Source organism: Macrobrachium nipponense, chromosome 1, assembly GCF_015104395.2.
Source record: "Macrobrachium nipponense isolate FS-2020 chromosome 1, ASM1510439v2, whole genome shotgun sequence".
NCBI lineage: Eukaryota > Metazoa > Arthropoda > Malacostraca > Decapoda > Palaemonidae > Macrobrachium > Macrobrachium nipponense.
The window spans coordinates 173066101-173078308 of NC_087200.1; the positions used below are offsets into that span (position 1 = coordinate 173066101).

General features: G+C 37.3%; 1 protein-coding gene and 1 long non-coding RNA gene across 2 annotated transcripts in view; one reads left to right on the forward strand and one right to left on the reverse strand.

Moving 5' to 3' along the window:
- Positions 1-4724, forward strand: part of LOC135219847 (sodium- and chloride-dependent glycine transporter 1-like) — a 56113-nt gene extending 51389 nt beyond the window's left edge. Inside the window, exons 10-12 of the mRNA XM_064256959.1 lie at positions 13-125; positions 1378-1686; positions 1995-4724. Coding sequence (XP_064113029.1) covers positions 13-125; positions 1378-1686; positions 1995-2051 — 479 coding nt within the window. The 3' untranslated portion in view covers positions 2052-4724. The remainder of the gene's footprint in view (positions 1-12; positions 126-1377; positions 1687-1994) is intronic.
- LOC135219848 (uncharacterized) lies at positions 12-11862 on the reverse strand. The gene is made up of 3 exons (XR_010315516.1): positions 10434-11862; positions 10052-10151; positions 12-1730 (listed from the first exon to the last, which is right to left on the reverse strand). It is a non-coding gene; the product is annotated as an uncharacterized LOC135219848 (long non-coding RNA).
- Between the last annotated feature and the right edge of the window lie 346 nt (positions 11863-12208).

Sequence of the window (12208 nt, forward strand, 5' to 3'; positions counted from 1 at the left end):
TTCTCTTTCCAGGATTCAAGAAGTTCATGCGCTTCATAACTGAAGAAATGGGGATATGGGTTCCCGCTCCACTTTATGGTTATTGGATGGCCACTTGGACAGTGATCACACCAGCGTCCCTCATTGTGAGTATTGCTTTTTTTTTGTTTTCAGATAAATGCAAGGTTTTTGTCAAATGCTTTACCTGACAGCCCCAAGAATTTCCATTTCTCCATTTCAGCGTCTTTTATGCTTAGAAGCTGTCTGACAGAGCCATACATTTACTTGCAATGTCTTTATCCTGCTGAAGAGTCATGGTTGTTGGTCTAGACCAGTGGTTCTTAAGCCTAGGGTTGTGACCCAAAAGTTGGGTCGCCAAACCATTTCAATGGGTTATATATTATTTCCACAATGCTCTCACTATATTTATTATCATTATTAAGAGAAAATATTGTATTAAAAATGCATCATTCGTTGATACCTAAGCGGAACATTATAGAGAGACAAAAATCTTCCCAACATCAGCAAGCTACGGGAGCAGCTTATCGAGATTCAAAATGATGAAACGCTTCTTTACAATTTCAAAAGGCAAAACACCGACCTCATTTTGGGTAATAGTATACGAAGCAATGCCGATTCTCGGAGGTGAAGCCCTGAAAAAGCATTCCTTCCCTCTGCTACAACGTTCTTGTGTGAGGCAGGATTTTCAGCAGTGCGGAAACCGCCTGCAACCAGAGGATGGCCTGGGATCCAATCTATCGTCAAAACGACCCAGATTTGAGGAGCTGCTCAAAACAATCCAGTGTCAAGGTTCTCATCGATTGTAATAGTAGCCTACTACATGTTAAGTAGGCTTGCATGAATGATTTTGATTTTCTTCCTCCACAGTGGTAAATCATAGCCTAATTATACTTTTAATTTTATATCACGAAACAAAAATGTTTCGGTTTTCTTTAAGCGAGTTAATGCATTGTTTCTCTTTCATGGATCGTTGTTATGCAGGTATGTTACTTGCATTAATAAATACCTCTGCAAGTCATTTTTGTTTCTGTAAAACATTTTTTCATGTGAATAATTGTACAAAAATTTTTTGTATGAAGGCATGGGTCGCCATGGTTAATTTGGACAAGATTTTGGGTCACTGCCAAAAAAAAAAAAAAGTTTAAGGACCACAGGTCTAGACATTTCAACGATTTGCCGTTGAAGTCTTATGTTTTAAGATGGTTCTCATTTAATCTAAATGAGCGGAAATTAATTTATTCTAATAAACAACTAGCTGGCGTGAGATTAAATAGTTTTAAAAGTGATAAGGTAATTTTTGCACGTCAGTGAAATACTGGCCACCTCTTCCATATCTAATGGAGATTGATACATAAAGCAAAATTCTCTTCATTCCAGATCATCTTCATTTTGTCCATCTACTACTACGTCCCGGCCTCCTGGGGAAGCTATGTGTATCCAGACAACATACAGTCTCTTGGTTGGCTCTTGTTTGCAGTATCTGTGGTGTTCATTCCTCTGGGAATCATATACACTCTCGTTAAGGGTGAACATAAGGGTATGGATCTCTTCAGAGCCTTACCTGACTTCTGCCCCCACCATATAAGAAAGATGCGTGAAACCAAGGGATCTGCTACTAATGGCCAGCCTGTAGGAGTCTTCAGGTACACATACGATAATGATGGCTACCAAGAGGGCGCTGCTAAGGTGAGTTGAAGTACGAGGTTGCGAGTTAGTGACTGGTCACCAAACTGAAATAAAGACGAAAAGAATTTGTCATTTTTTATAGAAAGCCAAAAACATTGAAAAGGAAGCTACAACATTTCGTTGAAACTGAATTGAATTTTCTATGTTATAAACTATCATGGATTTAAAAATATATCTAAAAATGTCGCGGATTTTAGGTTAGACTTAAAATATATAACTAAATACGGCTGCTGGGTCACGGAGTTTGAATTAATTTTGCATGAAGATTGAAGGACCTATCAAAATGTTCATATTTCCTTTTCTTACAGGTGTATCCTAAACTCCCCGAGTCAGAAGACCCACCACCTTACAGCAACCACCTTTAAAGAGTCGAACGAAGAGCAAAGGACACAGTTTGAGGCAACCTACGCTTTTTATGTCTTAAGAGACAGTGGGTTAAAGAATATTAAGCTCTGCTGGAGCTTTTGTAGTCAAGGACGTCCTTAATCTAGATTTTATTTGCAGTGCCAAAGTATATCGTTGCATTGCACCTTTGTCAGATCGGGGTGATCCTTGTATTTATATTCCAAAAATGTCAAAAAGCTTATGTCAAATATTTGAAGTATGAGTTCATAATTCTAATGTCTTTAATTATGGTGCTTAAAGTACCTGGAAAGTTATCAGGCGTGTCCAGTCAGTATGTAAAAAGGATTTACACGGAAATTGTAACTATTATAAACTTAAACAGTGCGTCTATGTATATACTACTGTATAATGAAAACGAGCATCAAATATGTAAATCGGCGCTCTAGGTTGGTTGTTCATAAGATAAATAGTATTACTGCATTTGCGTATTTGAGCAGGAAAGTGCTGTGTGAAGGTGACGAAGAGTTGACGCTATTTCAGGTCACACGATCCTGACTACTCATCAAGAACAGAAGCTGCATTTACGACAAACGTTCAGTTAGATTCTCGCTCCTCCAACTGCTTTCTGAATAGTCAGATATGTCGGATTTGGTCCTTATTGACAACTCTGGAGTCTATTTAAAATATCTTCAACATTCCATTGACCAAATTTCCTTCTTCCTTCCCGGCACAGTGTTTCCATTAGAAAATTCTCCTCTGTGATAAGAAAGCACGACCGCAGTGTACAATTTTTGCTGGCTTCCTGTAGCGAAGAATGTCTTCCTGAACCGTGACATCTATTTCAGGTCTTCCTTTACAAGTAAATTACTAGATAGTCTTTCTTACTCCAAGAATTATGTGAATTTATTTGAATTTCCCCAAGTATTACGCAATTGCCTTCAGACTGGTTTTCCCAGGTCGCTACTTCCATTCAGTAACACCCACACAGTGTCAGCGAAATGGCAGCCAATCACACCCAAGTTCTGAAATAAAACGTCACTTTTGGTAAGGCTGATGTGATAGGCATTTCATTATGAGAATCTGATCGAACTGACCAACTGCGCAGGTATAACAGTGCTGTGTTACAGTGGACCAAAGAGATTTAATTTTCATTTTACTTTAGAAAAACTAAATTTCTTTAGTTTCTATGCTCATTGCAGGTAATGCTTAAGACAAGCGTTTGTCTCTATCTCTTTGACTTCAAAACTGTATATGATCTTACTACCAATTTATAATTGGTAATCACATTTCCTTGAAAAATAAGCAATCTTCAGATTTCAACAATTTGCGAAGAAGAATTATAGGTGGATTAGTTTTGTATACAGTATAAGTATAACTACTTTGAACGGCATACATTATTCGAAATTAATTTGATGAACGAATGCTTTGCGGAAATGTCTTTCAATCAATGTCACGAAATAAATTCAGTTTAATAGGAAGCTTGTGGACTGGGACATCAACATGATGAGTGACTGAGGACAACTCTAGTAGATTCACATCACCCGTGCATCTGATGTCTAGGCCAGTCCCTTACGACGCTCCTGATTGGCTGTTGACAAGCCAGTCACAGGGCTGGAAACTCTGTCACTCTCGAGTTGACCGAGAGTTTCCAGCCTGTGATTGGCTTATCAACAGCCAATCAGGAGCGTCGCAAGGGAATGGCCTAGACATCAAATGCACGGCGATGTGAATCTACTATAGTAGTGAAACACCGTGTGTTCGTGGAGCTAGTAAACAGACATTTTGTAACGAATCTAAAGAAAGGTCATAGTACACACTTTTAGTCAGCAAATATCAAATGTATACGATATGAGGACTGACATGTTGGTAACCGGAACAGTTATGTTTCAGACAAAATGAACTTACTAGAAGTCACCCCATGCGATATGAAAGCGATACCTGCACTAGACCGAAAACTGAAAAAACTGCTTAAAAGATTACGGATTGCCGTAGACAGAAATCGAATCACAACTGCAACTCCCATGGAAAGCACCACACCAAAAGGCTGCAACTAAAACGAACTTTTGAACCAATAATTCTAATTACCAAGACGCTCAATGAAAGAACTTACATTTCATGTACGACATTACCAATGAACAAGAATCTTCCCAAATCAGCAGCATCTAGGATTTCTGAATACCAGCAAATCTGCCAGCAACAGACTCACCCAATGCCGTTTGTGATCAACAGCCAAAGATATCATAAGTTATCACTAACTATGACGGGTGTGACAGAACTTACAGCAGTTGATCCAAGTCTGTAGGCAACTGTCCTTTAAAATTTTAACTGGCCTTTAACTGTTGTGCAAAATCAATTGAGTTATATAAGGTAAATAACCTTTAAAAATGTGCTATAATATAATATCTTTTTAATGCTTTCAAAAAGTATTTTTATAGCTGTATTCTGTGATACTTAGCTTAGGAAACGGAGTCCAAGTGTTGTATAATATTACCTTTTTGGAAAGTAGCTGAACTTATTTGACGATTGAGCCACGAAAACGAGGGTACAAAGTCTGTTTGCTTTTCATGTAACACAAATATATGTATAATATATATATACTATATATGGTTTATGCACCCAAGTTGTCTATTTTAAAGTTATACTAAAGTAGTTTGTAATGCAGCGAAGTTTATAATATATTATTTTTTACTCCATTGATTTTATTTTTTTTCATCCCCTTTTCGCCAAACTCTGCCTAAGTAAGGTACCACTCGTTGCATTAAGACTCCTTGCTAGCAAAAGCGTGTGTTTACTGTTACAAAAGCTTGAAGGCCAACTTAATTCCTTAATTGTTACTCTGAATATTATGAATCGAGTGTAAATCAAATAGGAGCTTTTATCGGAGGACTTCTACAAAGCCACATGATGCAAAAAACAACTGATAAAGTCTGCCTAAAAATGGTTTGGCTTTCTTAATAAGCCTGTTTTCTTCTCCTTCTTACAAAGGAGCAAACTCCGGAGTGAATAATAACGAGCGAAATAGTTCACATGGCAACGGATTATCAGTTAACATCTGGAAGGGTAAAAACACATTTCCACCTTCATTCATCAAAATTCGCTCGTCCATTCCTGAGAAATCTTCACTAAATACATGTAAGTAAATGAGAAGACAACCTCCTCATCATGTAAACAGAGGTACTTTAATATACTGCCAATATCATCATCATCATCATTAATATATTTTCAAGCCTACAAAGCGAGCATACACAGAGCAGAATTACCATTAGTGAAAAAACAGAGATAAGAACAAACCAGTGAATAGAAATTAGTAAATAATACTAAAGCAAAGGTTCAATAATATAGAACTGCAGCCTCTTTTCCGCTCATGAGCAGCACCATCAATAATAATGTCAGGGAGACCACTCTGCAACTCCCCAGTGGGAGAAATGAAATACTTCTGGTCCCGGAATCGCTGGAAACGCATACCCACGGTGTAGGTAGTACCTAGTAAAACCGAGTGTATCACGAACTAAGAGACCCATGCAAGTTTCCTGTTGAAATAGAGTTTATTAATTCAAATCATCAACATCATGGCTATTGTTTAAATAATAAGTGTCCCAAGATGAGGTAAGCATCCAGACACGATGAATAGTATTCCAACAATGGTGGAACAAAAGCCTAGAAGCAGTTGGCATTCATAACACCATCTTTACAAATCACTAGTGCAACATAAAGACCAATTAATCAACAGCCACATTTCGCTACTTGAAAGCAAACTTCACCATTAGTGTGCTGAATATGATTATTCAATGTTGTTATTATATTAATTCAGTTTTCAATCACTGAAAATTTCTCTGATATCGACAAGAGTGCATATAAAAGTCGGCATCAGTTCCCTTTGAAAATCAATATAGCCGTGGAATGGATGAATCGGGACTCCACGTTTTTTCTTCATAATGCAGAATTTGGTTTCCAGCCAAGATCTCTAAATTCTTTGAGTATGAGCACCAGGTGCTGGGTCAACGTAATGGTGCTGATGGTTAACAGTCTCATGTTCAAATCCTAAATGCTTTGAAGGTAGGCCACAGACATATAATTTTGTAGGCCACAAATATAACGGTACCCAAAATTGAGTTATTTTCTATGTCAAATGCATCTATAATACTATAAGTATATAAAATAAATTGGAACTGTTGTAATATAATACCAGAATGGATACTTAATTAACATAAATTGCAATGAGGTGCATACTTAGAACCTTGTGCCAAAAAAGGATATATGCTAACAAATGAAATGTTGAATTTTAAAATGAGACTACCAAGATTATGTGACCTAGGTCGGCAATGCCAGACATATGATGTATTGGTGTTCTGAGCATTTGTTTGTCCTTCAAATCTGTTTAAAAGGACGGCCCAAACCGAGTCACGCCTCCTTTCCGAGGATAGTTTACAAATCTGAAATATAACTACTGTTATTTAGGAAATTATTGAGTGTTTTTCAGTTTTTTTTCTCTGCAACGTACGACAACTCGGTATGAATGAAGCAATGAACTAGATTCTACACGTGACTGAAAGTTTCTTGTACACCTTTTAGCGTTAAAAGTAATTCAAGTGTTTGTGTATCAGTGATGTTTACTGAACGTGTTGTAGATTACTGTAATGTTTATGCTGTATTCTTCCATAATGCCTAGTACTATTTGCAAGAATTTGGGATAAGATTAGCCAACGGAAAAACAAAAATTCACAGGTTAAGGATAGTGAAGCAAGTTTGTGTTCATTCCTTTCCACCATGTCCATTAAGATAACGACAAACAAGTTATACATTCCTCAGAGTTCGATAAAGTCGAATATAATGCGTAACTGGCAACTGTTTGAGAGCGAGCGTAGATTTCCTAGTGTGGAAATCTGGTAGCCCTGCTAATATGTCATAATGTCAGTAGTGATAGCCTACTAGGCTACCAGTGTCAAGTGTGTTTGGGCTAAACTCTGATGAATAAAACTATTGATTAAACCTGTGAAATACCTAGAAAATTCAAAACTTGTCGCGTTAGGCCTAATAGTAATGGAAGGTAGTGCTACGGGTAGGCTAATCAAATAAAATGGCCCTTGCCGGAAAAAAGGTACATTGAAGTACGTACATGTGACTTGGTTTAGATTACAGTTCGTAGGTAGTCCGGATTACCCGATGTGAAGTGTGAAAACAGAAGAGTGGGGAAAACACGTGGAAATTTGTTGCATGTGGAGTAGATTGGGTCGCTGGTGCAAAGAAAACAAGTCTTGTCTCTGTCGCTCATTACCCAAATGTCAGTTTTAGGTATGTCACAAATTCACAGTCGATTATATACTAGCCTTTAGTAGTCGTAGTAGACTACCTTATCGATATCAATTCTCAGAACAGCTCAAAGGAAATATGTACTAACGAAGAAAATTAGATATTAACTGTGTTGTTGAAGATAACGAAAATGAATTTGGAATAACCAAAACCCTTGGAAAATTGAGCTGTTGGTGTGGTATATTCAGGTTTCATGGCACGTGGATGACTGAGAGACTACTAGGTACTATATAACCTAGCTAATTTCATGATTAGAAGGGGAATTGTAGTGGGCACCTGTTTTCAGAGACGTTTCAGATGTGCAAAATATGGAAAACCAGAATAATTTTTATACAAGTTCAAGAATATCATGAGCACACGTGTAAATACTGCAAGAGTTCGAAAGCAATAGTGGCATAAGCAGCTGAAATCGTCGGAGCCATTGTGATCGAAAGGTTCAATTCCTTACCACCAGTTACTAACTCTTCTCCAAACGAAAATGTGTGTAGAATAAAATTTGGTCAGCGTTTACAAGATGAATAATGAAAATGGGCTTAGGCTAGTCACTTGGAAAAGATGAATGCATAACTTTATGTGAAGTTAAGAGCTCAATTAGACTCGAAACATTGAGGCTTGACTTAGTAACAGTTGTGAAGCTTAGAAAGAACTGCGATTAAGACGTTTGGTTGCTCGTCAGAGTAGGTTAAAGTTGTTTATTTGTGCACAATCTATCATAGGATTATTCCTGACTAATGACATTTCTTCAAAAATTGTATCTCTACTATTTATTTCACAATTATCCATTAATTGATCAGATTTATGCAAGACTTTTCTTCTTCTAGCTGAAAACACACATTTTCTCTATTTCTGCGTTGCGAATTGATTTTATTTTCTCCACAATCTAACATTATTCTACATCTCCTCATAGCTTTAGATGAAAACAGAGCTTGTCTAAAATCTCCATGCCCAGTGTGACATTACCCAAAGCGTTAATCTGTTTTCCTGCTATTCCTCTTATAATTCTACCAGGACCTTGTAATTCTGAATCTGCAAAGCCTTAATGTTTTATTAATGTTTGTTTATCTATAATATTTACTGTACTGCCTGTATCTAAATATATTGAGCATTGTTTACCATTAATTCTTGTTTGGATGATAGGTAAATCTTCCTGGCATATTTCACTATTCTTTACTGAAAATACTATCTCCCTATTTCCTTCAAAAGGCAACTTGAATGTATCTTCCTTATCTACAGTGATTATTTCATTCTCATTCTTAATTGGTAAGGAGGCTTTCTTTTGTACTACCCCTTTCTGTAATTGTCACTGCATCTGATTATTATTTTGGGGTGTACTTATTTGAGCATTATTGTTTGTATGAATATTATTAAACCAACATTTCTATGTTAAGTGACCTGTTCTATTACAATTGGAACAATATCTTGGTCGCCTACAATGTTGAGTTGCATGGTTGGAATAACACAATTGGCACAATTTTGTTCCTGTCTATTATTTTGTTTTATTATCTCCTGGACTCTGACTACGGGTTGGCCCGTTTGAACTTTGAGTCTGATGACCATTGTTTGGATTTCCCCTGGGCTGTTGAGGCCTATATTTACTATTCCTGTTTGCTTGGAAAAATCTACCATTGCTGTGCTTATGATTATTCCTAGGATCTTGTTTCCCTTGTTGTCTATGGTTGAAATTTCTAGATCTGTCTGGAACATTATCTGTCCTTATTTGAAAATTATTCCTATTTCTACCTGTGTTTCCATTATTTACAAAACCTGTAAGTTCCTTTGTTAGATTCAGTTTTCTTTTTCGCAATTCCCTTTGCATGAACTTTAAAGCTACGAGGCTATCACTCTTGGGATTAGGTTCTTGTTTCTTAAAAACTTTTATCTTCCTCCCCGATAGCTTCATATACTGTACCATAGGCAATGTAGTTTAATACCTGTCTTAAACTCACTAAATCTGCAACATCATCAGTAAAATTATTGAAATTGCCAATATTTACTCCTGTTCTCTTTAAATCATTAGTTAAGTTATGGATGGCATCTTCTACATCAGTATGGAGGTTTGCTATAATATAACCATCATACTTCTGATGTAAAAACTTACTGAGGTTGTACCATCGCTGTGGCTGAGTGATAGGCTCCCAAATTTCTAAACAAGCTTTCTTAAATTCTGTAAAAGTTTTGACTTCCTTGAACCTGAATGAATTTAGGGTCCGATGAGCGTCTCCCTTCTCTGAACTACATAGAGTAAAGCTTCATCTATTTTCTTGTGCTCATCGGTAATTCCACCAGATGAAATTCCGCTTTCGGTGTCAACTATCCACTGCGACACCGAGTATGATTCTAATTTATTCTTCTCTGGATGACCCTTTTCTACATTACCGCAAAAGCGTATAGCCTGTGTTATTACAACAGCCTGTGCCATTCTAGAATACCTAGGTACTAGTAATTGGTTAGTACTGTTATTATGGCTAGAAACAATCCTACTAGTCGTGTTTATATTCACTACTGTGTCTGTCGAAAGTGGTACTCTGTGTGGACTCTTACTACGTGATCGTCGTGGGGGAAAATTTGGGTTGGGCGTAGACTATAATGGTCCGAGCTTGGAGTTCTGCTACGTTGCAACCTGGCTATAATTTCATTAAAATTTCTATTCATTTCATACTACAGCAGGACTAAGATACAATTTAAAAAATATATTCATTGTTGTACTTACATTATCTTCACGTTGGCAGAAGTCTTATCGTACTATGTAGTCCCTATCTTGCCTATATAATTTTCTTATATGATTACATCTAACGATTTCTTCCTTCAATCTGGAAAAACATTAACATTAGTACATGCGGTTCTTCTTTATTCACACCATTGCACTTCACGAATCATAAACTGAAATAAAATAGCTTTATAGTTGTAGATCACACAACAACAAAGGAAGAAAAGAAATGATTTTCTTTTACAAAATTACGGTAAAAAAATATCAAAAGATGATTATGATAAAACTACAAAAACATTACTATTATCATTAAGCAGTGCGGTGTGAGAAAATTCTATTTTAATTTATCATCAGACATTAATCTATTAGGATACTTCAAACTTACTCTTCTTTCTTTGGTTTCTGGTTGCGTCGAACACTTCCGTGCTGCCTTGTAAATTTTTCACTGCCGTCACCACCGTCCTCTTTCGTGATGACTGTCGTCGCTGTTGGTGAATTGGGCGCTATCTCTACCGTAATGATGGTTAGCGCTCTTATGTTGATTGAAGAATTCAGTCAATGGTTTGTTATGAAGCTCTGCTGTGCTGAATTTGAAGTTCCTGTTTTTCCGCTAATATGAACAATCAAGTTGGCTTGGGGATTGAGGAATTCTGCAATGACTACACCATTACGGACGTCCACTAATCTTCGTAGCTTCTCACTGCATTTCGCCACTGGGAGAAGTAGGTCACTTCCGCTTGATGAATTTGATGAAGTTGTTGAGTCTAGGCGGGTGCCCAGTCTAGGAGATATAGTTCCTTACACTTCGACGAATTTCCCTTTTCTTCGTTCTTCGAGTTATTGAACTCTGTGATTCTTTTCTTCAATTGTAGAATGTTTGTGCCTTCGAAATTTTGTTGTTGTTGGTTCCGTTGTTATAGCGCTAATCACTATGCTCTCCGCTTTTCAGCGATAAGTCATTAATATGTCTGTTGGAAGGTATTATATTTTCTCCGCCTTTTACATCTCCACTGTGTCGGTGTGTGTATGTGTGTTTAGTCACTATACGCGTTGGTCTTTTGCACTTAGAATCCCATATTCGCTACCACCATTTTTATGTTACAAAGTTCTTCGTTCCCTTTTATTTTTGGTTATTATTTGTTATATGTTATATGGTGGTACTCTTTATCTACACAGCGTTGAGTTTCTATCTCTATTAAGAACGTATCATATAATATATTTCTAATACTTCTCTATTCTTCTGGACTACAGTTTCTGCATACTGGCCAATTCTCGATCTTCTTGGTTGGTCTCTCAGGAGGCAAATCACGTAGAGAAAATATGTGAGTTCGGTTTCCTTTAGAATTCTGGCCAAGTTAAACACTTTTTTATTCTTAATTATTATTGTAAAACACACAATTTCACTTTCCTATCACACGTCTTAATGACACAAGATAAACGGAGTTTAAACCGACACAAGTTATGCATCCAGAAGTGAGTAGTTAACTGATTCTTTCCATCGTTCCAACTGAACTATCGACCAATTTTTTATTTCTGGCCCGCCTCTTCTTCTACTGGATTCCTTTTAAGACCACCCTAATTCTTCATAATTGGGTAAACTTTAACGCCTACCACTTCCGGCAATGACATCTAACAAATCATGGTGTATGCTGTGAGCAGTCGTAAGCTACTTCCACCCACTTGTTATTCATTGCTCCTAGGTCAAAATTTACGTCTAACAGTTTGCATCATCGATTTTTGTTATGTCTCACTCAGTCCCTTTTCTGCGTTTTACGAGTGTCGTATCGCAAACAACCTGGTTTGCGTTTCTCTTCTACTTCTCTTTCGCCTTTATCTACTAAAAACTCTACTAGTAGAATTTCCTAGCTAAGATATTTCCGACATAACTAATCTTACCAGACTTCTGCTCAACATCGGCAAAGGGCGATGAGGGGGAAGTACGTCTTCCCCATCTCTTGACCGACGGATAACTGCCTTCGAAAAGGGCCATCTTGGCATTCCCTCTCTTTCCTTAAATACCGCACAAACCCCCCCCCCCCCCGATATTTTCCCTCTAGGATCTGATTGGCTCTGCCACTTCTCCTTAGGTCTATTGACCAATGGGTGTCAATGTAGGTGACGCTAACAAACAACGAACTTTTGGGGGGGGAGGATGCTTGT